Source organism: Tasmannia lanceolata, unplaced genomic scaffold, assembly GCF_043159265.1.
Source record: "Tasmannia lanceolata isolate RefF3 unplaced genomic scaffold, GAP_Taslan_0.1 ptg000002l, whole genome shotgun sequence".
NCBI classification, from domain to species: Eukaryota; Viridiplantae; Streptophyta; class Magnoliopsida; order Canellales; family Winteraceae; genus Tasmannia; species Tasmannia lanceolata.
Genome location: NW_027518679.1, coordinates 46,923,135 through 46,945,885, shown reverse-complemented (window position 1 = coordinate 46,945,885; position 22,751 = coordinate 46,923,135). Strand labels below are relative to the sequence as shown.

Genomic DNA, 22,751 nt, shown 5'->3' with positions numbered 1-22,751 from the left:
AGTGTAAAACTAATTATGAAATAGAGAGAACACAAAATCCCGACCTCAATCTCAGCTGAGATATTGGGATCTGAAGATCCCTTTGATCTAAAATCAATGAAAAGATCCCAAGAAAGCAGCATAAATGTTCTGAAATCAGACACAAGTACCCTAGTAATCAGGACTTCGCTAAAATTGAGAAATAAAGTGATCAAAGGCCAATCAACCGGCCCCAAAAATCCAATTTTTTTCCAAATGGGTGTTTTGTTGTTAAGAAATGAAAATAGAAACAAAGAAAATTGGAAGAAGATAAAAGAAAATGGGGAATATTTACCTTCGTCTACTGTTGCAGCCTACATCTTCTTGTCCTTGCAAGACCTTAAATGAAGGCCCTTAACTTTAGTTAAATTGAGAAGATGAAGAAATGATCGCAAATATGTGATCCTGAGATGCATAAACAAAAATAAATCATACATATATATGAGAGAAATTAAAAAAAGTCTTATTAATAAATAAGATCCTGGAATATTTGCAATTTAGTAAGATTATAGATATATGGACGATATAGCAGGGATACGAAGTTCTTCAAAAGATGTAAACTTCAATGTATTCAGGCTGGGAATATGGTGTGCTTTGTAAAATAAAAGTGCTTTGGATGCCTAGAAAAGATAACAAAAAAATGAAGTTAATGCGTTTACCCTCCATTAAGATGTAGTTTGAATATACTGTCAAATGAAGAGGTGAGTTTTAAAAATGATATAAAACTGAACCTGTTGACACTAAAAAAACAGTATTAGTAATGCCCTAAATTGGAAGTAAATGCAGGTACTTGCATTTGTTGTGTTCCACTCATTTCCCATGTTAAATCTAAAATCAAACATACTTCCAAATACTAATTAAACGCTGATTTTTGTAATTTGTCTTAATATCTTTACCATTTGAAAAAAAAAAATTTAACGCGGAAATTTTTATGATGCGAGTGATGAGTGTTGTTCTTTCTGTAGTCAGTAGTCATATGCACAAATCCATTCAAAGAACAGAAAATGAGTATATTGACTATTGTGATTATCACTCTTTAAGTTTTTCATATTGACCATAAAATTGCTGTCTCCTGTGGTCCACTACATTGAAGGCAATGACAATCTGAAAAAAAAAAGAAGCAATGCCATAAATGAGATCTTTGAAGGCAAGTAGAAATATGAAATATCTTAACAAAGAGATACAGGGTATGCAAGGAATGGGTTCTGAAAAGAGGCTTTAAAACTCATGTATCAAATGCAAGCAGAAGGCATTAAGGAAGGCATGATTTAGAGAGAGAAAGCAATCCCAAAAGTTCCATGCATTTTAGACACTGTTTGATTTAGATTTTGAGGATAGAATGTGAGCCCAAAAGAGATCATTTGACTCGAATTACAATTAGGCTCCATTTGTTTCGTTTTTGAGAACCGATTGAGAGTCCAAAACTGATTAATGGGGTTAAAGTTGAACTTAATTTTGAGTCCAATAATCAGTGATGGAAATACAACCGGTACTCAAAAACCAAAACAAACAGGGCCTTAGTTAAATAATCAGGGCCAAAGTGATGTAGATCCAGTCTACTTCAGCTACCCTATCCAGAATAAAAGAATTCACATTTGAAATACAAACAGAACATAAATTGCCTTACTATATATCAAAAATGAAAATATTCCTCAAATTAATTACTTGAGTAAAGTATGTATAACTTAAAGGCATCAAAGTGTTGGTAGCAAGGAGAGAAACTGACTACAGTCCAGAAATCCTAAATGCATGGGTAATCAGAAGCACATACCAGCCTCCATGATAAACTACCAGAGAGATCAAAGTCATCAAACCCATGAATCCCAACACAACCTCCACCTTAAAAATGATGTATCCTACTTGCCTGCAGCTCACATCCAAAAAAACAAATGAAACTCGTAAAGAAATATGTATAATTTCATAAAGAAAAAAAAACTTATAAAAAAACCAACTGCTAATAAAGAACTATGTATAATTTCATAAAGAAAAAAAACTCATAAAAAACCAATAGCTAATAAAGAACTATGTATAATTTCATAACGAAATACATAAAAAAACCAACTACAACAATAGCCCAACATACACAGGGAAAAGAATCTAAATAAAAGATCATCCGCACCAACTAATATCAGTTTTCAAATCCTCCAAAATAATAAGAAACAGGAAAAAAACTTTACGCCAAAAGATTAACAAAACAAAGCCTAAAGAACCAATATCAGTTTCATGTAAGGGCAAGAATTTTATAAGGATTAAATAGGTAGAGCAGAATAGAACTCTAATTAGAAGATGCAAGGAAAGAACTCCCTAAGTGCCTATATAAAGCTATTGTGAACATGATACCCCACTGAGTGATATTATGGACAAAATAAGATCACTAATGGATAAAATGGTTTTAGGGTCAAATACCTTGAGCTATCATAAGAATACTACTTTGAAGGGGAGCTTTCCTTTTATGCAGAAATCACCTTTTGCTGTTAGTTTTCCTACACCAAAATAATCTGCAAGAGGTTGTTGTTAATCTTCCTATATCAATGACAATTATATAGAGAACATAAAGCATATGGTTGAGAGCATAATATGTTGAATCTTAACAGAGAACATACTCTCCTAGAAAATAGAGTAAATCGTATTATTCAAGAATGCACATTTCATTCCAAAACATTCTTAATCAAAATATGTATAATCTCATATTTAATTAAGCACTATGAGCAGGAAAAAAAATTTCTCAGAAAAGAACTAATTTGTCAAATCAATTTTGTGGAAAGGAAAGAGTAAAAGAGGAACAAAATCCCTATATAGCTGGTTCAGAGAAAGCCTCGGAAGATTAATCTATTTCTAGATGTGCTTCAGAAAAAAAAATGAAGATGTAGAAAGCCCTTATTTATTTACATGAGAAGAAGATGGAGAAAAACCCTAATCTATGTGTTGTGCAGAAGACGAAAAGAGAAAACATTGTTATACGGCTTATAGTTAATCAAAAGGAAAATTCCAATGCTACTAAAACATAAACAAATATTACATATATCTCAATCTGCCATATTTGTTTTTGTTGTCCCAGAAAAAACAGAGCCGTTATCCAGAGGAGCAGTTGCAGCCACCGTTTTCCCAATTCCAGCAAAATTCAATTGAATGTAAGCTGTGCTATATACTCTACTAGATAGTATAGAGAGGTCATAAAAAGAGTAAAATCTTCCTTTAATCTAACCAATGGATTTGGAAAGCATCAGTATAGCATGAATTAATCAATACCAAATACAAAAAAAAACATTGCAAAGTGCAAACAAAAGGCATGCAATCAAAAGATATTTCAACATTAAGACTTTTAAAATAAGAAGCTCTCTATTTATTCCTTAGAATGGGAATAAGACGAAGCAAGGTTAATTACCAATTGCCTCCAAGGGAGTTAAGAACATCTTCTATTATTTCAATTTAGGCTATATCTAATTATGCAGTCCTTCCATTGAAGAAAATTCTTTGAAAAAGGAAAAAGAAGATAGCCATTTTAAAAAAAGAAAAGAAGTAGATACATTCGGAAGAATAAATATAGGAAAAACTATATTACCATTGATAATAGAGTTGTTTTTAGGCGCGGCTACGGTTGGAGATATGTACAACAATCCGTTTCCAAAACTGAAAACAAACAAAGCCCAGCATAAGCCGACACAATCAAAATAATCAACCCATATAGCTTCCATAACAAAATCCTAAAAAAACCCAAATGTATTTCAGAATATGGACAACATACAACTCATTCAAATACTTTATTTTTATTTGATGTGTAATTGGTTCAAATAGTTTCGAGCAAAACCTGCAATATAGCAAAAGAAAAATTGATAGAGAACACTTTCGTTGGTGGATTTTTAGAGAATAGGGCATGACCATGAGCAATTTCTGGTGATGTTATTCCAAAAGTTCACACACAAAAATCTTAAAACAATAAATGAGCATGGAAGGTGTTAACTTCACAATTGTGAGATCAAATTGATAAAACATCTGACACTAACAGAACACAACAAAAGTCATAGATTTTTTTTTATCAAAACTATTTTCCCTCTAATATAAGACATGGATATCTACGATATAGATAGAAATATGAATTAAATTAGTAGCATTAAACATGGATATCTACCATATAAGGGGTGGTTTTATTCATTTGCCATTCATGAAAATTGAGCATCTGAGTAGACTAATTGCTATTCATCTGCAACAAAACCAAATTGCAGTTAGACAAAAGAAAAAGGCCCTTCTGAGACCCTTTTGGAAAGAAATAGTGGAAGAATGGAATTGTACTGGAAAAAAACAAAAGAAAAGAAGAGAATGAGAAAACCGGCTTCCCATCAGGCCATGAATCCCAAATGGGTTTACTATTGTAGCCAAACTTGAAGGCATGCAGTGCATAAGAATTCATTTAGAAGTAGGAAAGGGAATATGGAATTGGAAGGGAATCAGGTTTGGGAAGTATTATTGGAAAGGTTCTAAATGGAATTAATGGTGAAAAGGCAGTTTCTATCTTGGAGTTATTAGAAGAAAACCTGAAATTAGGAAAAGAAAGAGAAAAAAATGCATTTTGATTTCTTGAAATCTCGATTCTATTGAATATATACGTTTGGAAAGCACAAATTCTCAAAAACCTCTTCTATTGGTATATTTAAACAAACAGAAATACAAATAAGAAGGCAACAGTAAAATCAACTTCAAGAAGCCAAAAGGAAAAAAAGAGGATAATTGGGAAAAAAAAGGAAATAGGAAGAGAAAAGAAAATTAGAAAACAATACAAAAAAGTGGATGTGTTACCCGGATTAGTCAAAAGAGAATAATGAAATGTGTGAGTGGAGTAGTTTTGAGGCAATAGTCAAAACAACTAAGCAAAATGAAGGAAGAGAATAATAGGAAAAAATTAAAAATAAAGAAATAGGAAGAAAAAAATAGGACAACATTATAAAAACTTAATGTATTACCTGTAGAAAAAGAATATAAAACTTAAAATAGAAAGAAAAAAACTTGAATTTTACCAAGAAAGATCCAGATTTTGATCTTTCAATCTAGCGGGCCCAGACAAAATGGAGTGTATACAATAAGTCTATCTAAGATGGAATACTTGATAGTTAGTCTTCATAGTTCATTCTTTGCAAAGGAGTGGTGAAGCTGTCAAAGACAAATGCAAGTGATTTTTCCACAACTTTAATTTAGAAAATAGAGTTTACTTAGAAAATAGTATTTGGGATTTTAGTTGTGGTGTTGCATGCTTGAAAATCTTATTTATTGCTTGATATTGTTTTCAAGCTTTTGTATTTTTATGCGCTTGGTATAAAGATTTTGATCTCATCTCGATACCGAAGTTTGAATTTGCCAATTAAGAAACATTATATAAGATGATCCAACACATAGTGTGAGAGACCTAAAAATCAGTTCATATTAGGAAAAATAAATCAATAAAAAAATATTAGGAAGAGAGAGCAAGAACCTTAGAACTATCAATCAGAAATTTCTGGCTTTCCTCAAAATGAGTATATAAATTGAATTTTCTACAGTAGACACACAGATGCGAAAAAAATAGCAAAAAAACTTTCAAAACTTGAAATTTCATGAAATTTTAAATCTGAACCCTCGAATCACGGATTTTCGTACCTCGATTGAGAGGGATTTTCAAGCCTGAAATTGGAGGTGGAAAGCTATTTGAGGTAGAAGAATCGAGATTGAGTAGGAAATGGAAGCCGATCTTCATCATTAGCATACCTGAAGAAAAGCATTGAATTATAGCCGTTTTTGGTGGTAAGAGGAAAAAGATTGAAAAAATATTCCAATTGCATTTAAATTAGAATTATGAAATTTTACTTGAAACGGATATGGACTGTTTTATTGGCAAAAATTTATAGAATTTATGTAAGCCTTTGTGTAGTTTAAGGTCACATGTCCATGTCTTGCTAAAGATAGGAAAACATGGTGCTTCATGTTCTTCATTCAACAATTGATCTCTATATAAAAATGTGGTGTGTTTAGTAAAGACTCTTTTCAAAGTATATTACCATAGATCTATGATTTGCAGCCTTCTATAGTCTCACTTACATGATCACATGCGCGATCATGTAAGGTGTACATGCATGACACATACGAATGTTAAATGTTTGATACTATAGAAGGTGTACATGCACGTGGTTCAAATAAATAGCCAAAACGAAATATCAGCCAAGAGTGAAGGAGTACATGGATGTAGCAAGAATGTTAAATGTTGTTGGCCTTTTCATTAGCTTTGGTTATGGAATCCATATTCTGGCAACCTGGAAAATTAAGAAAATGGGAAGCAAATAAAATACAATAGAGTTGTTAAAAAAAAAGGGAAGAAAAGAAACATAATGAAATAGAGGAAAAAGTTAATAAGTACCTGTTTGGGTTCAGCTGTTGTTCATGGTTCCCTTAAAAATTATATGAAAGTGGGGAATTTAACATAAGTTACATCTATAGTTTAAGATGAGCTGAAGATACAGACATGAGGTAACTTTTATTTACAAAGTTGTAGTTAAAATATACATAGTATTCAAAAGCACTCATACATAGTGAATTTACATGTAATATTAACATGTTTTACAAACCAAAAGGCGAGTTATATAATTTTCCACTCTAAAGTGATAGGAAAGTTATGTAACTTTTTTCCAAAATGAAGTCATTTGATCTGACATCTTCATCCTGAAAATAAAACAAAGATGGAGTGTTGGTATATGTCGGAAATTGATATCCATATTAAAGAATAGGAGCAGATAAGTTTTAAACTCAACTGGTGTGCATAGGGATTAAAATCTTAAAGTTTATACCTTCTTCGGAAACATTTCCTAAATGCAATTCATCATCTCTTGTTCTTTTTTGTGAGGCATGTATTGAAGATTCTGCGATGGTTGATTCAACTGCTGAATTCTCTCCATGAGTATGAACTGATATGATACTTGTTCCTTTGAAAAAAGAAGACGTAATTGACCTTAATATTGAGAATTGATATAACTTCTAACAATATAGGATAAGAAAGTTTGGTGAATTAAGTACCATGCATGGAGAATCTTGCTTGCCTCTCCCTTCCGCAGAGGACAAAACATCTCCTATAACAATGTAATATTTAATTATGTGAATTGTTAAATGTAATAGTAAATATGAATTGGGTTGAAAAATTGGAAATTAAAATAAATAAAGGGAGATGATATTTTCACTTGAAATCAGGTTATGAGGGAAGTGTGCATGTAATGCAGGGGGGGTGAAACTATTATTACCCTAAATAAATAATAATGCAAATTGTAAGCAATATGATTTAAGTACGATTGCATTTGACTTTAACATATGTGTAATGGTACCTTCTGTGTTTGTGACCTGTGATTGTAACACATTCTTCGAATGAGTGATTGAACTTGCTGTTGAAGAAAGTGTTGTGATTGTGTCAATTAGGGATTGATGAGTGGCTACTCCAATTACTGATGAGGAAGAGTGTACATCATGAGAAAGAGCGCTTGAACTTGGTAGTGAGGAATGCATTGTCACTGATTCAAGGACTGATTCAATTGGAGAGTGATCATTTCCCACTTCAAGTGCTGAAGCTAAAAATAAGTGAAATTATTCTATTTGCATGTAATGTGTACGTACAAAATCTTATGCACTAATGAAATGTTAACTATATTGAGAATACCATCAATTAAGTGAAGTAGTGCATGACTCTCTTCTGAGTAATCTACGTCAATGATCGAATGCACTATGAAGTCTGAAGTATCAGTTATCATTAATTTCCCTTTCAAATTTGATAGAATAAAGACATATTTTTTCCATAGTCGTGGAGAGAATATCCGATTGAAACGGCTTATATCATCACCCTTAAGAAAAATTACACGGAAGTGGGGAAATTAGTAAATGAATTAGAAATGCATTTGTCGGAAAATATTTGATTATAAAATAATTGGAGATTATAATAAGAATTTACCTCAATAACCTGTGTTCTAAACTCCAATGTTGTGAGGCCCAATACATGCTCTGCTTCATTAGTAAATAATCTCAAATCCATGGTTCCTGTCTCATCGACAACCTCTGCCTTAATTGTGTAGCTGAATAATATGTGAAAATGTTAATGCAGACATTCGATTTTATGATAACACAGACATATATGTGTGTGTGTGTGTGTGTGTACTAAAGCCTTGTATAAATGGACTGTATGTAAGATGACATTTGAACCGGGTAAGTAATTTTTAACATACCTCAAGATTGGTGGATCGCAACCATACTCACAAAAGCTACACTTGTTTGTATTATCTGAGGGTACGAATTTGTGTTTGCATGCCACACATGCACTGTAGCAATGCAACTGACCAATGCGAATTTGAGCTAATGTTGCGGTGATCCGATAATATGTAGGCTACAATTTTAGACCGCAGCTTAGTTCCAAAAAACGTTCAAGAATTTGTATATTTCTTAGAAATGAATGTGTTTATTTGGGTTACCGTTAATGCATCACGTTGCAAATGCTGATAAAACTGAGTGATGTTAACTCTTTTGGCTAGCGGTAAGATAGAAGCGACACTTGATGGTGAAGAAGATGATTGTATTCTCTTAAGTAATGAGCGAGCAGTTGCATTTCCTTCCAACCTAAGTAGAAAAAAATTATAATTAAAATATATGTGAAAAAGGATTGTATTTAATTTTAAAGGAATGTGAAAATTGGATACCAAGCTAGTAGTCTTTCTGCACCAACATTGATTGGATTGATTGTTGTAGTTGTGTATCCCGTGCTTGATAAAGACCCACCTATAAGAGATTATTATTAGAATATTGTGATATGTTAGAAAGGAAAATAAAAGAAAATGTAATAGCGATTCTAGATATACCTTGATATTGAACAACTTTGACGGCCTTCACCATCAATACGGTATCGAATATGAGTAGGTGAACCATGTCCTCTGTCACGGAATGAGCCTTAAGAGCCCATAAGGTCAACAGAACTGGATGATTACTGGTATGAATAAGGCAATTGGGTTAAGATTGTAAATTTGAATGAAATAGTAAGATGATAATATGAATAAAGGAAGCTTAAAAAATTACCTGTCATCTATCAAGACCAACTCTTTCTTGAAAGTGAAATTGTTCTGTGTCTTAATGGTATGAATTTTGGAGATGTAAACCAAAATGCCGAGAATATCTTCCACAAAGCAACAGAAGTCAAATATAATAAGAGTATAGAGTTTATGTTGTTTAAACATATTTAAGAATGAAATTATAATACATACCACATAAGTCAGTTGTTGAAGATGTAGCTTGACACAAACTTTTCAAGGAAGGGAATTTCCAAGTGATGGGGATCATGTCTCCATCAAATGGAAGAACGGTAGTAAATCTCATTGGTCGCAAATGGTATTGATGATTGGTGATTGGGCAACGCTGAGTGTTAGGTTTAACAACCACATCGTGTATACAGTAAGCACCACCTTCACTTAATATTCCTCTGTATCTTTCAATATTTTCATCAAAAAGAAGTAGCAGAATCTCCTCTTCCTGATAGAATAAAGAAATAACGATAATTATAGATTGAAGTAATAGTGAATAAAGGAAACATATATAATTGAAGATAAAAAAGCGAGCATTCATTGTTGAGGAAATTGATCGCACTCTTTCATCAGTTAGAACTATTTTCACAAGACGGCCCTTGCTGTGAGGATTATCAAAATTGTAAATGTCGTAGATATGCTTCACACGACACTTAATATTCCATTTGGTCTGAGAAGGATTTATAAATGCGAATGGTGGATAAGAACGGCCTTCCATCCTGGTAAGAAAAAATTCAATTAATTATATATGGTAAAAAAATACAAACTTGCGAAGCAAGTTTATAAGAATGGATAGATTAAGAGAAATATGTATACCATATATTAAAGCCACTGTAAAACTTCCTTGAAAACAACATTTCGCGTGTATCCTCGCCTAGGATGTTCTTTATTGCCAAGTAACAATCGTACACCGGATCGAAAAGTGACACGTGATAAAGCAACATAAAGTTGTCCATGACTAAAAACAGGCTTTGGTAGGTATATCCCAACCATTGACAAAGTCTGACCTTGGCTTTTATTTATCGTCATTGCAAAAGCAACCTTCAAAGGAAATTGTCTCCTTTTGAATATGAAAGGAAAATCACGAGGGGATGTGGACAATACAATTCTTGGAATGCAGTGGATGTCACCTTTGTTAGCTCCTGTAATAATCCTTGTGCGAATAGTCTGTCGCTCTAGGCTAACTACAACCAATCGTGTTCCGTTGCAAAGGCCGATAGAAGCATTTAGGTTACGCAACAACATCACAGGAAGACCGACCTTTAACTCCAAAGAATGCTTAGGAATTCCTGAAAAATTTAAGGAATGTAGATACTCAGGTGTAGTCATGAAATCAGTAGATGAGGAATGAGTATCTTTGTTAACAGCAGCATCAGCACTTAAGTACGTTCTACTGCTAACGGGCAAGATCTTTGACATTATAGTATTAATGTAATCTACATCATCATTCTTCGGGGCTAAAATAGCTCTCTGTTCAAGGTAAGTATCATTGTCCAAATTAGATGTTAAATTTGGGTAGATCTCTGATATTAATTGGCCCACTCCAGTATCGTTATCAAGTATTAGCATATCATTTGGAATTTTTATCCAGTCAGCTTCCATATGATTATGAATTGAAATTGCAGGCAATGTTCCGTTTCCAATATCAAGAAGCCATTGTGCAAATTCAGAGACCTCATTACGTTCTATAGAAGATAATCCCTGTTGGAATACATGCATATTTGTTGTTAGATGCAGTAGCTGACACTGCTTCCATAAATATGATTTTTGCAAGCAAGCAGCAACAGTAGCCTCTCGTCTTCCTCTAGGGATAACAGGAAGTACTTGTCTAAAATCACCTCCAAGAACAGTAGTTTTCCTCCCAAAAACTTTAGATCGTGCATCAAAAGAAGGGGTCGTTAATAAATCCCTCAATGTGCGATCAACTGCTTCAATGGCGTACCGATGCATCATTGCCGCCTCATCCCATATAATAAGTTCAGCTTTTCTTATCAAGTCTGCCAACTCTGATTGATGTGTAATCGTGCATGCAGTAGTTTCAAATACATCGAGTGGAATTTTGAAGCGTGAATGAGCAGTACGACCGCCTGGTAGTAACAATGCAGCAATACCAGATGATGCAATACTCAACACTAATCTTCCATCACTTCGTAATTTATTAATCAAAGTCTTCCATAAGTAGGTCTTTCCAGTACCACCACTACCATATACAAAATAAAAGCCGCCTTGCTTATTGACACATGAGTTGATGATAGTGTTAAATATCAATAATTGCTCCGAATTTAGGCCGGCATGTAGATGATGGAATTCAAGATCTGCTGTTGTGTGATCAAAGTTTGACTCTTCCCGAATATATTTATTTGGAATGCTATGTTCTATCATCGTAGGTATCGGCATAGAAGGATAATCAGAAAGACCTCTACCGACTGAAGTAAGAATGATTTCTATCTCTTGTAGTGCAGCATTTCGCAAGACAGCTTCGGGTAATAATAAGGTTGAATGGTGTAATGCGATTCGGGCTCTAAACTGCAAGTCATCTGATAAGTCTCTCCAATGATTGTTCCATAATTGCAATGGATTCGTCACTTGAGATGATGTTAAAATTGATACAAATAGATGTCGGAGTTGATGTGGTGAGGCCCAAATAGAAGCTTCTTGAAGTGCTTCGTGCCACTCGTTATCGTCTTCCAACAAACCCAAAGAATTGCATGCAGATCTAAAGTCTGGGCAAAGGAAGCCGTTAATTCTCCGAATATCTTCAAACTCAAAGGGCCACGTACAATGTTTAGAAGCATACGCAAGTAATATCGTTCACTTGATGATGGATATGCATAGTACAGTCTACCAATGCGCCTCCCCCTTTTCCTTCGGTCCCATATTTTTTCTTCTGCTTTCCATACCCAAGCAGTTGGAAATTCAACATATTTCAACAATCGAGCATCATGAAATTCATTATTGGCCATCATCCATGCTGTAAACATAGTAGTAGATATACCAGGCCTGGATAGGACAGTAGGGAGGTCATCTCTATCAGAGAATATGACAGTCTGCTCATTCGGCAAGTAAAATTGGAGACGCTCAACGGATGGACGTTGTGCTTGTAAATCAAATTCGAAAATTCTCCAACAGGCCTCCGGTGCTGATATGTATCTGCAATCAAGGTATTGCTTAACCTCATCCTTATCATGACGGAAGTTGACAGTTGGTTGTATGGCTGATGTAGAATTTGGCTCAAGAACAATTGTAACTCGATCGGGCCCTTTATGAAGATATTTGAATAAATACTTAATTACCTTTGTTCTAGCGCACAACTCAACATTGATATGCGAATTGTACTTAAGCAAAAGGGCTCGATTGTATGGGACAACCCATCGGTTATCTATTTCCTGTCTTCGAACTGTAGCATTTCGACCATCATTCCTTCGACGATAGTTAGCAAATCCATTAATGTCAATAACTGTCTCAGTATTAAAATTCTTAGGATATTTCTTAGAGCATTCACCACCAACGAAGCATGGCGAGTAAGGATTGGCCTCTCCGCAAGGACCATGTATCATTGTCTTTGAAACTATTTGGAAAGCCTGAGGATCAGTATCTTTATTAGGAAGTTCAGCAGAAATGAAATTATCAACGTCAGCTGGGGTGAGAAGCTTATCTTGATTTGCAAGTGTTAACAAAATATGCGCATGTGGCAATCCCCTCTTCTGAAATTCCACAACATGTATGTCTGTTCGTAGGAAAAGTCGAAAGACACGAATTGGTGACCAAGAAGACTACAATGAATATAAATTCTAACAGTAAATATATATGTGGTAGTTTAATATAGATACTCGAAAAAGCTTAAGAGCATGAGGATAAGAAGCACCTGCAACAACGGTTCCAAATATCTTTTCGCTGCGAAGGTCATTTATAAGTTGTTTTTTCTTTATATTGAATACTCTCGCGACAATGTCAGGTCTATCTTCAACCCTCTGACCGGGAATTAGCTGTAGTGCTGAATATATTTCTTCCCATTTTGCATTGCATGTAAATGTTATAAACAAATCTGGAGGGCCATACCATTGACATATTGCCATTGCATCCTGGAAAGCTTGAGCCATGTATCTTGGACCTCCAGTGAAGGATGAAGGTAAAACCAGCCTTTGTCCAATGCTTGCAGCATTATGATCACCACTTCTTACAGCATCCTGCAAACCTTCATAGACATTAGCACGGAGTTGTTTCTGATTGGTCCGTACCCAATACAATCTTTGTTCTTCAATTGCCGCATAAGCATCAACCACGAATTGTTGGAATAAACGGCCGGATCTCATAAGTGTCTTACCTTCCAAAGGTCGGTACTGAATCCGGTAAGCATAAAACTCTCGCATACTAACAAACTCTCGTTTACGGCTGGTAGAATTAGGATTTGATCTAATAGGTATATTGATTCTCCAACCATCCTCTCCATATGGAAATAACAGAGGATACTGTAGAGGCATATACGCGGGGTGGCACTCGTTTATCCTTTGGAGAAATCCATCATTGGTGCAAAGAATAATGTCACGACGCTCAACAATCTCAGACCCATCACCAACCATTAGTGCAGCGACTTCTGACGCAGTAGGTAGATTATATTGCCTAGCATCTCGTGATCTCTGTTCTATGATTCGAATACGCAGGTCAACAGCGGCACTATTAGCCAAGAAATCCCTCCCATATCTAAAAGTTTGTACATATGGATTGGTAGTGTCAAGCATTTGTCTTAAACCAGCAACGACATCCTCGTTAATGGTAAACCGACCATTGTTAATGTGAACAGCATCCATCCTATTTTTGGCCTCATCGCCTGTCACGCACACATATAGCTGTGCAAACATTGGTTTGCAATTAGGATTTGGTAACAATGACCCAATCTTGTGGTAGTTAGAACCTGAAATCCTAAAAGAGTACGGACTACGACCATCAACAATATTGTGATCAATCATACCACCTATGGAAGTGAAGCTATACATCGAATTATAAGCACGGATAAGCTCCCTAAAACATGTACGATTGTTATCATATATTCCTCTATGCAAGTCTTGCAAGTAATTTGGTGCCTCACCAAGCAACGGCAACTGAATTTTGCTATCTTGACAACACATGAAAAATCTTGGGACAGGGCCGGGCTTAGAAGATCTTTCTTGATTCCACATTAATGCTCCACAGAATTGGCATCCCGTATTTGGAGGGCTGAAATCCCAAGTTTCTGTAAATCCGTTATATTCTCGAAATTCCCTCTGTGCAGTATTCGATGTAGAGCCTGGGAAAAGTGCAATTAAGACATATATGCAACATATTTAACCCTTAATTAATGAACATCAGACTTGGCCAAATGCTAACCTTGATGAAAATTTTGACGTATGCCGATTCGTAAAGTTTCTTGTGGCAACGAATCCCTTTCTGACGACTCAATATGAATGTCATTCGAGGGGAAAAAATTGAACCCCATGAAGTGATCGATATCATGTGTACGTTGTGCAGGAATATCTGTAAATTATATATCGAAACATGTTACCAAAGATATTTAATTTGTAAGTATAAGTGAGAATGAATCTCATAATCAAGCACAGCCTAACTGTCGGGATAAGATCGTAGTCTGATTGGTGGAATAATATGTTGCGGAAATGGTCGAATATTAATATCAATGGAGGAGGCCAAATCAGTCGACACGTGGGTACTGATAGCTTCATATGTTGATGCAATATTGAGTCTCTTCATACGCAAATATCTAATTCTACGTTGGTGAGCCATTTTCGTAACGTATTTTTTCCGTGCAATATCTATAATAGTAGATACTTAAATTTTCATGTAAAAATAAGTAAAGTAAAGATAATATACATTACACCTATGGAGTCTAAATATACTCACGTGCACTACCGTGTGTGTCCATTGTGAAGGCGATTATGAAGCAGTAACAATATGCCTCAATATAACAATCTGTTTTGAAAAAAGTATGAAATCAATATCCATGATATGCTTTGAAAGGTGAGACACTATTGAGCATAATCAAGAGCATAATCAATATCCATTAAAGTGTGAAAGAAGTATCAAGAAATGAAAAATCAAGAGCATAAGAAATGGCAAATGTTGCTAGCAAATGAAGAAAGAAGTAATCATCACACATAAAAGCCAACCTAGGTGCAAAGATGCGTGGCAAATGTTGCTAGCAAACCAAGAAAAAAAGTAATCATTACACAAAAAAGTAAATAAGCTAAAGTTATAAAGTTTTCAATGAAAAATTACCTAGAAATGGTTACAAAGTTTTTAAATTACAAAAAAAATACGAAGAACATGTAGTAATATATGACAATTACGGGAAAAAAGTCAAAAAAATCCAACAGGAGAAATCCCCAAAACGATTTCCCAGTTTCAAAAGCCACCCTGCTGTTTCAAAAGCCACCCTGCTAATAGCTTCATAAACATAAAACCCCACCTTGACTATGCAAAAAAAACAAAAAGAATTCAACAGAAGAAATAAAACCCCACCTTGACTATGCAAAAAAAAAAAAAAAAGAATTCAACAGAAGAAATAAAACCCCACCTTGACTATGCAAAAAAAACAAAAAGAATCCAACAGAAGAAATCCCCAAAACGATTTCGCAGTTTCAAAAGCCACCCTGCTAATAGCTTCATAAACATAAAACCCCACCTTGACTATGCAAAAAAAAACAAAAATAATCCAACAGAAGAAATGCCCAAAACAAATAGAACCCTGATTTGGAGTAAAAAAATAAATAGGAAGAAAGAAGAGGATAATCTGAAATCTCAAGAAAAATATAGGAACGTTACGTTTTACCTTGAAATCGTTCAAATGGCACCCTTTTCTTGCTACCTTGAAAGAGATATTAGCAAACAAAACAGATACCTTGAAAGAGATATTAGCAAACAAAACAGATAAAGCTCGTCTCTTTAAAAATATCTGCAGGAGAAGTCTTCTCTTTAAAAATATCTGCAGGAGAAGACGAAAGAGAAATATCTCTGAGGGAGGAATTGGGATGGCTGGGACACGTGGAGAAAGAGGAAAAATCCCAATTGTTCGAGGGTTCAACCGGAAAGAAGCAGGGAAAAATAGGCTGAGGGAGTAAGGGACGACGACACGTGGCGGGTGAACAGTAAAATCTCCTTCTAGATATATATATATATATGAGGAAAAAGAGTGTCCGCACGAAGCCTCCATGCGGTTGAAGAGAGAGAAACACTCTCGTTGGTTAATTTAGTGGGCCCGGTTGGAAAAAAAAAGAGAGAGTTTCTGCGTTATCGAGGGTGCGTCTTAGACGTACCCTCGAGAAAACATTTGTAAACCCTAAATCCCCGCCTCTTCTCTCTCTTTCTCTTGGACTGGTTTGTAAAGAAAAAGCTTCCACGATCCGCCACCTTCCACGATCCGTCGGACGAAAAAGCTCGACAGAGAGAGGCCGAAACCTCAACCTCGACGAATGATCTTCTCAAAGGTTAGTGCGTTCTTCACTTTTTTCTCTTTTTCTCTTTTTTTTTTTGCCAAAAAATCATGAATGATGCAGATTTGGGGTTTAAAGTGGCATGAATGGTGCTGAAATTTTGGGTTTTGCAAAAAAAACTAGGGTTTCTGTTATTAGTTTAAGAAGGAAACCCTAATTTTTTGTTCTTGCAAAAATTAGGGTTTCTGTTCTTGCCAAAAAGAAGGAAAAAACCCTAATTTTTTGCAAAAAAAGTATGGATTGTAGGAACATAAAAAACCTTTCATGATTTTTTTGGAAAAAAAAAAAGAGTTAGTTATGAATTCTCAAAAAATGTTATGAATTCTGTTATGTTTTTTGCAAAAGAAAAAAGATTTTCTGCAAACACTATTTTTTGAGAATCCATACTTCTTCTCAAAAAATGTTATAAATTTTGTTAGGAAGATCAGAAATTTAGTGTTTCTGATATGGTTTTTGATCTTCTCTTTGTTTTTTATCTTTTTTTTTCCCTTCAAAAATCGTGTAATTTTTTTTTTTTTAATCATGAATGGTGCAGATTTGGGGTTTAAAGTGGCATGAATGGTGCAGACCTCTAAGATTATTCACATTAGTGGGGAAAAAAACCTCAACTGAGGACTCATCACTCGTATACTTGTGTGGAATTGGATTTACTTGATCAAGAATTCAGTTCTGTAACTAAATTTTTGTTGATAGCATAACACAAGATTTTGTATGGTGTAAGCATACAAAATAAGCTGTGCGGCCACAGTATAGGATGATCCAAACCGTCTATGTTACGGGCCATAACATAAATAAGTTGTGCCCAAAAAAAAGCTATGGGCTATGTATGGACGGTTTGGATCATCCTATAGTATTGTCCATACAGTAAATACTTAAACATGTCTTTAAGCAAATGTAAAACGGCTTCATTAACTGAACATTCTTAATGGTGTAAGTCCTCTTGAACAGCCACACCTTGTTTGATACAGCAAAAGTTAGAACCTTCAAAAAATTGAAGCCCGGCATGAAGAGATTTCCTGCCTAGTGGTCTTTCTATCATTTAATCTTTGGTTGGTGTCATTAATTTTGGTCCCGAAAGACTAAGGGAAGCATTTGGCCAATGGTTCTGATAATTAACAGACATAAACTTTATTCAAGGGCTGACATTAAGTACACTGGCATAGATGGTCAAGCCAACACCCAAACAAACAACGAAAAATGCAAGAGATGAAAAATGCAAGAGCGATTGAGAGTGATTCAAGAGTAAAAAACGCTCATCCTCCATACAGAAAAGAGGTTTTCTTTGGGCCCATAAAAGAAGAGGAACGGATCATAATATACAGCACTTGTAAATGGGAATATGATTCAACACCCTACGATTCCATTGAGTGTTCCCGTTGAGTACCATTAAAAAAAGGGAGATGATATTTTCACCCCCCCGGCATACATGCACACCCCCTTATAACCTGATATGACGTGAATAAAAAAAAAAAGGGTGCCCCCATTGGCTGTGGACCAATTCATTTTCATCCAGCTACCATTGATGAATTGGTCCAACAATCCCGATCCCTTCCACCCAATTTAGAAAAGTTTAAAAATAAGAGTTGTTATAAGATGTTTATCCATATTTCTCCAAAGAAAATTATGGGCGTCCAAAGGTACAAGTTGAACAGCTAGTTCAACTACCGAGTTCAAAAACTCCATAAATTAATTCTCCCATGTATGCTCTTACCACCCAAATGACCTTCAAAATTCCTGCACTGTTGTTTATGATGGGGGCTGCCTTGGGCATTTATGTTGGGCAGATGAATTAGAATTCATCTTAGATGCTGTTCTCTCTTACACAAGTGATCTGCGAAAGTTTTCAGATTGACAATTGCAGTGGTTCAGTTGGAGAACAATCTCTTCATATGACACTGCTACTTGCAAATTCTAAACATCATACATTCAGTGTCAATGATCTGAGAGCAAGGCCACGTTCATAATTAGTTGGTACATAGCATATTGACAATAACAATTGAAAAGGCAGCACAAGTTCTATCAAAAGACCATTACATATCCCCGTCTTCTATAGCCAATAACAATTAAAATAGTTTGTTTCTAAAATACCATACATCACAAATACTACATAGTGATCTCAAGATGCAAAATAACATCCTAGCAATGCCTACCATCCAATATTACAGCTTCAAAAACCAAAGAATCATAGCTGCCATAATCAGAATGAAGCCTAACAGGCAGCAAATGCAAGTACAACCGGTATTGATCGCACCAAATGAAGGATCGATAGTGGGTCTGCAAAAACAAAAAACACCAAGTTAGTGACAATGGGCAGTGAGAAATGGCACCTTCTAAATGATTTTTTTTTAAATGATGATTTAAACTTTATTGTAAATGATGTAAACTTTTTTAAATGACAATGGGCAGTGAGAAAAACACCCATAATCCAAGGACTCATGATTTAAAGTTTCTTCTAAATGATTTTTTTCCTAAGTTTTGGCTTATGTTCTTTTTTTCTTCAGCTTCTAAAAATAATGACAATGGGCGGAGAGAAATGGCACCTTCATCTAGAAAGCAAGTGTCTAACTCTCTAAATCTTACTCATTTCCATCTTGGTTATCGGCATTTTGCTGCTCATGTAATGTTGGTAAAAATGATACATGGCAATTGGAACGGGGTTAGAAGCCAACTCTCAGTCGAATCATATAGATCTAAAAGGGCATATAATCATTAGGGAGCCATTCTGAAACACAAGCTCAACAATGTCATATTAGTTCTCAAACACAGAACCTTACAAACCCCATAAAATTAAAATCCATAACAGGAAAAAGAAAGAAAAAGGACTGCTCCTAATAATCAATTTTTTTCTCTGGAAACAGCCTACTAAGCCATAAATTGCATAACTCCAATTACATCAAACAGAAGAGTGGACCCTAGTTGGGACCCTAGTTGTATAACTCCAATTACATCAAAAGCCTACTAAGCCAAAATGCAGAAGCATTTCCCCCCAAACTACACGCCAGAAAGCTTCTTTTTTTAATAGAAAATTCAAAAACCTTGTCTCATAACAGAGGCATTTCATCAAACAGAAGAGGGGACCCTAGTTGGGACCCTTAAATTGCCTATGTTTGCCAAATCGTGTGAAGTGCAAAAAGGACATGTTGAGGCCTTTCCATCTAAAGCCTACAGAAACCATCACCAATCCATGAAAGCCACTCGAATGGAATTCAGTCTAAAAATAATATAACTAAAAGTAGTAGAATAGAAAAAAGCCCACAATAGACTAGTTTTGAGTTCACCCTCTCATACAACATGCCAGAAAGGACTTTTACCTCATAACAGAGGCATTTCATCAAACAAAAGAGGGACTTGTTGAATTTTGTTTGCAAAAAGAATGTTGAATTACAATGTAAGCCCATTACTTTTAATTATTATTTTCGGAATTATTTTTCTGTAAAAGACACTCTTTTATTTTGAATTTAAAAAATCAGTTTTGACAGTTATAAAGTAACATATATGACTGCTAGGATTTAAATGAAAGGGGTTATAAACTAACAGATATGACTGTTAGGATTTAAATGAAAGGGTGTCTTTTTCTAACTGTTTTCTAACTATTGGAAGCAACTATTCATAATCTATAAATACTTAAAATTAGTGGGTTTTCATAGACACTGATTATCTATCTCTCTCTCTTTCTTTCTTATAACTCTTACAGCCATACTTATACTATTTCATAGAGAATTCGTTGGAGAGTTATCAGATTTGCTTTCTGAAAATTCTCAAAGACTTTGTTGTATCATGGAGGCAATTTGTCTCCAACCCTTAAGCAAACTCAAGATCGAGTGGGGACAAATAAAGCCTTAAAGAAAGCGATCATCGTGCCTCAAAGTCTAGGTTTTGTTTATTTTCTGATTTCGACTGCAATATCTTCTAACAATTTTAAGGCTTTATTTTTGTTCTAATGGAGTCGGAATCAATCAAAGTGATGAAACTGGACAAATTTGATGGCAACAACTTCAGTCGTTGGCAAGATAAGATGAAGTTTCTCCTGACTGCCTTGAAGATCATCTACGTTTTGGATCCTGGTTTGCAGCCAATCGTTGAAGGAGAAAATCTGTCCCCTGCAGAAGTGGATCGCATCAACAAAGAAAAGAAGAAACGTGACGAAGATGAATTGTTGTGCCGAGGAAACATTCTCAACACTCTGTCTGATCGTCTCTATGATCTTTTCACTGATGTCAAGTCTCCTAGAGAAATCTGGGATGCGCTAGAATTCAAATATAGGGCTGAAGAAGAAGGTACAAACAGATTTCTTATAGCCAATTATGATGATTTTGCTATGATTGATGGTAAGCCTATTCTTCCACAAGTTCATGATTTGCAAGTGAAAACAAAGTTGAAAATGAAAAAGTAAAAAAAAAGAGGGAAAGAAGAGAGAAGAGGGAAAAGTGGAAAAGCAAAACGTGTTGCTTAAGAAAAGGGCATTTTCGTCCAGCTTTTAATGACAAGACCTCTTTTGTCCCTCGTTGATAATTTATGAAAAGCATGGGTCCTGTTAATAATTCCACCTAATTTTTGTCCCCCATTGGTAATTGGTCCAAAGAGAAATATAGAAAATAATATTTTTCTGGGAAATGTTTACGGGCTTTTTTCTAGATTTTCTTGTTCTCCCATTTGGATCATGATGGAGACCAAAATAAACACCCAATCACAGGGTGGCATGTGGCAAAGGGATAATCATGTAATTACATCCTGATAGGAAGCTTCCAGGCTACTCCCCTACGCAATCACAGGTCGACACCTATCTAAGGGTACGTGGGTAATCTCATGCTTGACACCCAACTATAAATAGCCTTCTAAGGGTCAGAGGTAAGGGTTTAGATCCCAAAATTTACTATTCATAGCAGACCTTACTTATATGTTGCAGTCACTAACTTAAGCATCGGAGGGCCTTCTCGGAGCATCAACTCTGGGTCGGTCGTCTGACCGTTAGCTACCTCGCGTAGGTCCACATCAGCTCTTCCGAAGCCATATCAACAGATCTCTGATTTTTGGCCGCAACAGATCACATCCATCAATTTCCTGGAATTGAATTCTATGGTTTGGACCCAATCCTGTTCCTGCTTCTCTCTAAGCCATCCCTCTCAAAAGCCGTCTGGATTTGAAAGGCATAAATAAACAAAAATATGAAGCATATTTTCGTTCATTGGCACCCTCCATTTAGGTCAAGGATGCTCATCGAATTTTGTGGCTGCTTCTAAGTCACGATCCAAAATAATTTCGCACGCTTTATGCCCAATCATTCCAGATAACAGGATATGGATCAAATGGATACATTCAGATCTAGATATCATGCCTCAATCCTGTCCATTAACGTTCGGATTCATCAGACCGTTCGGATCCATAGGACCGTCTGGACGCATTGATGCCCCTAGTATTATTTCTAGATCTATAAACATTACTTCCAAACAATCTATTCCATATAACACACGAAAACTAGTGTAGCCATCTTTCCCCAAGCTTCTCTAAGCCTATCTTAAAAGGACTTTATAAATGATGTCCTCGTGTGTGTTTTTTTTTTTTTTTTTTAATATGACGAGCCCACCTTATTTGAAGATCCAAACCGTTCATTTGGATTGACCCAATATAAATAGATCGGATCACCAAGATCATCTCCAAAGGATGATATGATATGTAGGATGGCATATTATAAAAACCGCAGGGATAGAGGGTTAGGATCATCCTTTGGTGTTGACTTTTGGAGCCCAACCTTTCTACGGTGGGGCGATCCAAATGAACGGTTTGGATCTTCAAACAAGGTAGGGCCTACTTTTTGAAAATTTCGCACATAATTGTTAGCCCAAGGGTTTTGCCTTGGTAGCTTTCTCAAATCATGCCTTATGATTCTAAACACAATATATTAGTTATAGTTCTAATGCTTAATTGTCGTTTGAGAATTCTTTTTGACGGTCAAATTGGATTGCACAGAAAATGGATCAAAGCACTAAGATTGAAGATCAATGGAACCAAATGATAGAGAAGAAGATCCACGGAGAAGAAGAAGAGGACTAAAGATTTGAAGAAGAAGAATTCAATATTCAAGTTAAGTCTTAAGAGTCTAGACTATAAAATCTAGTCCCTCAAAAAGTGTTTAACACCTTTGTGCCTTCAGATGTGTGATATGGAGGGATTAGGCTTAGTTAAG

General features: G+C 35.3%; 3 protein-coding genes and 2 long non-coding RNA genes across 8 annotated transcripts; 1 reads left to right on the top strand and 4 right to left on the bottom strand.

The window, feature by feature from the left end:
- Positions 1-398: 398 nt before the first annotated feature.
- LOC143885802 (uncharacterized) lies at positions 399-1,855 on the bottom strand. The gene is made up of 3 exons (XR_013253628.1): positions 1,790-1,855; positions 580-638; positions 399-423 (listed from the first exon to the last, which is right to left on the bottom strand). It is a non-coding gene; the product is annotated as an uncharacterized LOC143885802 (long non-coding RNA).
- Positions 1,856-6,496: 4,641 nt separating this feature from the next.
- On the bottom strand, positions 6,497-16,041 carry LOC143885776 (replication factor A protein 1-like). 4 transcript variants are annotated; one of them, XM_077389848.1, is made up of 14 exons: positions 15,907-16,041; positions 9,649-9,805; positions 9,270-9,534; positions 9,085-9,181; positions 8,871-8,995; positions 8,712-8,790; positions 8,487-8,631; positions 8,244-8,401; positions 7,973-8,093; positions 7,685-7,865; positions 7,356-7,595; positions 7,054-7,106; positions 6,828-6,962; positions 6,497-6,702 (listed from the first exon to the last, which is right to left on the bottom strand). In XM_077389848.1, exons 2-13 carry the CDS (start codon positions 9,802-9,804, stop codon positions 6,846-6,848), a joined length of 1,737 nt encoding a protein of 578 aa, XP_077245963.1. In that variant the 5' UTR covers position 9,805; positions 15,907-16,041; the 3' UTR covers positions 6,497-6,702; positions 6,828-6,845. The 4 variants fall into 4 exon arrangements, 3 of the variants coding, with proteins under 3 accessions (XP_077245963.1, XP_077245970.1, XP_077245961.1); XM_077389855.1 differs by lacking the exon at positions 15,907-16,041 and adding an exon at positions 14,979-15,016; XM_077389846.1 differs by lacking the exon at positions 15,907-16,041 and adding an exon at positions 9,903-10,270.
- On the bottom strand, positions 10,102-11,468 carry LOC143892408 (uncharacterized). Its single transcript, XM_077397010.1, has 2 exons — positions 10,217-11,468; positions 10,102-10,127 (listed from the first exon to the last, which is right to left on the bottom strand). The coding sequence occupies exons 1-2, from the start codon at positions 11,466-11,468 to the stop codon at positions 10,102-10,104; spliced, it is 1,278 nt and encodes a 425-aa protein (XP_077253125.1).
- On the bottom strand, positions 10,442-13,959 carry LOC143885767 (uncharacterized). The gene is made up of 2 exons (XM_077389838.1): positions 12,952-13,959; positions 10,442-12,813 (listed from the first exon to the last, which is right to left on the bottom strand). Exons 1-2 carry the CDS (start codon positions 13,943-13,945, stop codon positions 11,684-11,686), a joined length of 2,124 nt encoding a protein of 707 aa, XP_077245953.1. The 5' UTR covers positions 13,946-13,959; the 3' UTR covers positions 10,442-11,683.
- Positions 16,042-16,276: 235 nt separating the features above from the next.
- LOC143885760 (uncharacterized) lies at positions 16,277-17,247 on the top strand. The gene is made up of 2 exons (XR_013253579.1): positions 16,277-16,561; positions 17,103-17,247. It is a non-coding gene; the product is annotated as an uncharacterized LOC143885760 (long non-coding RNA).
- The last annotated feature ends 5,504 nt before the right edge of the window (positions 17,248-22,751 follow it).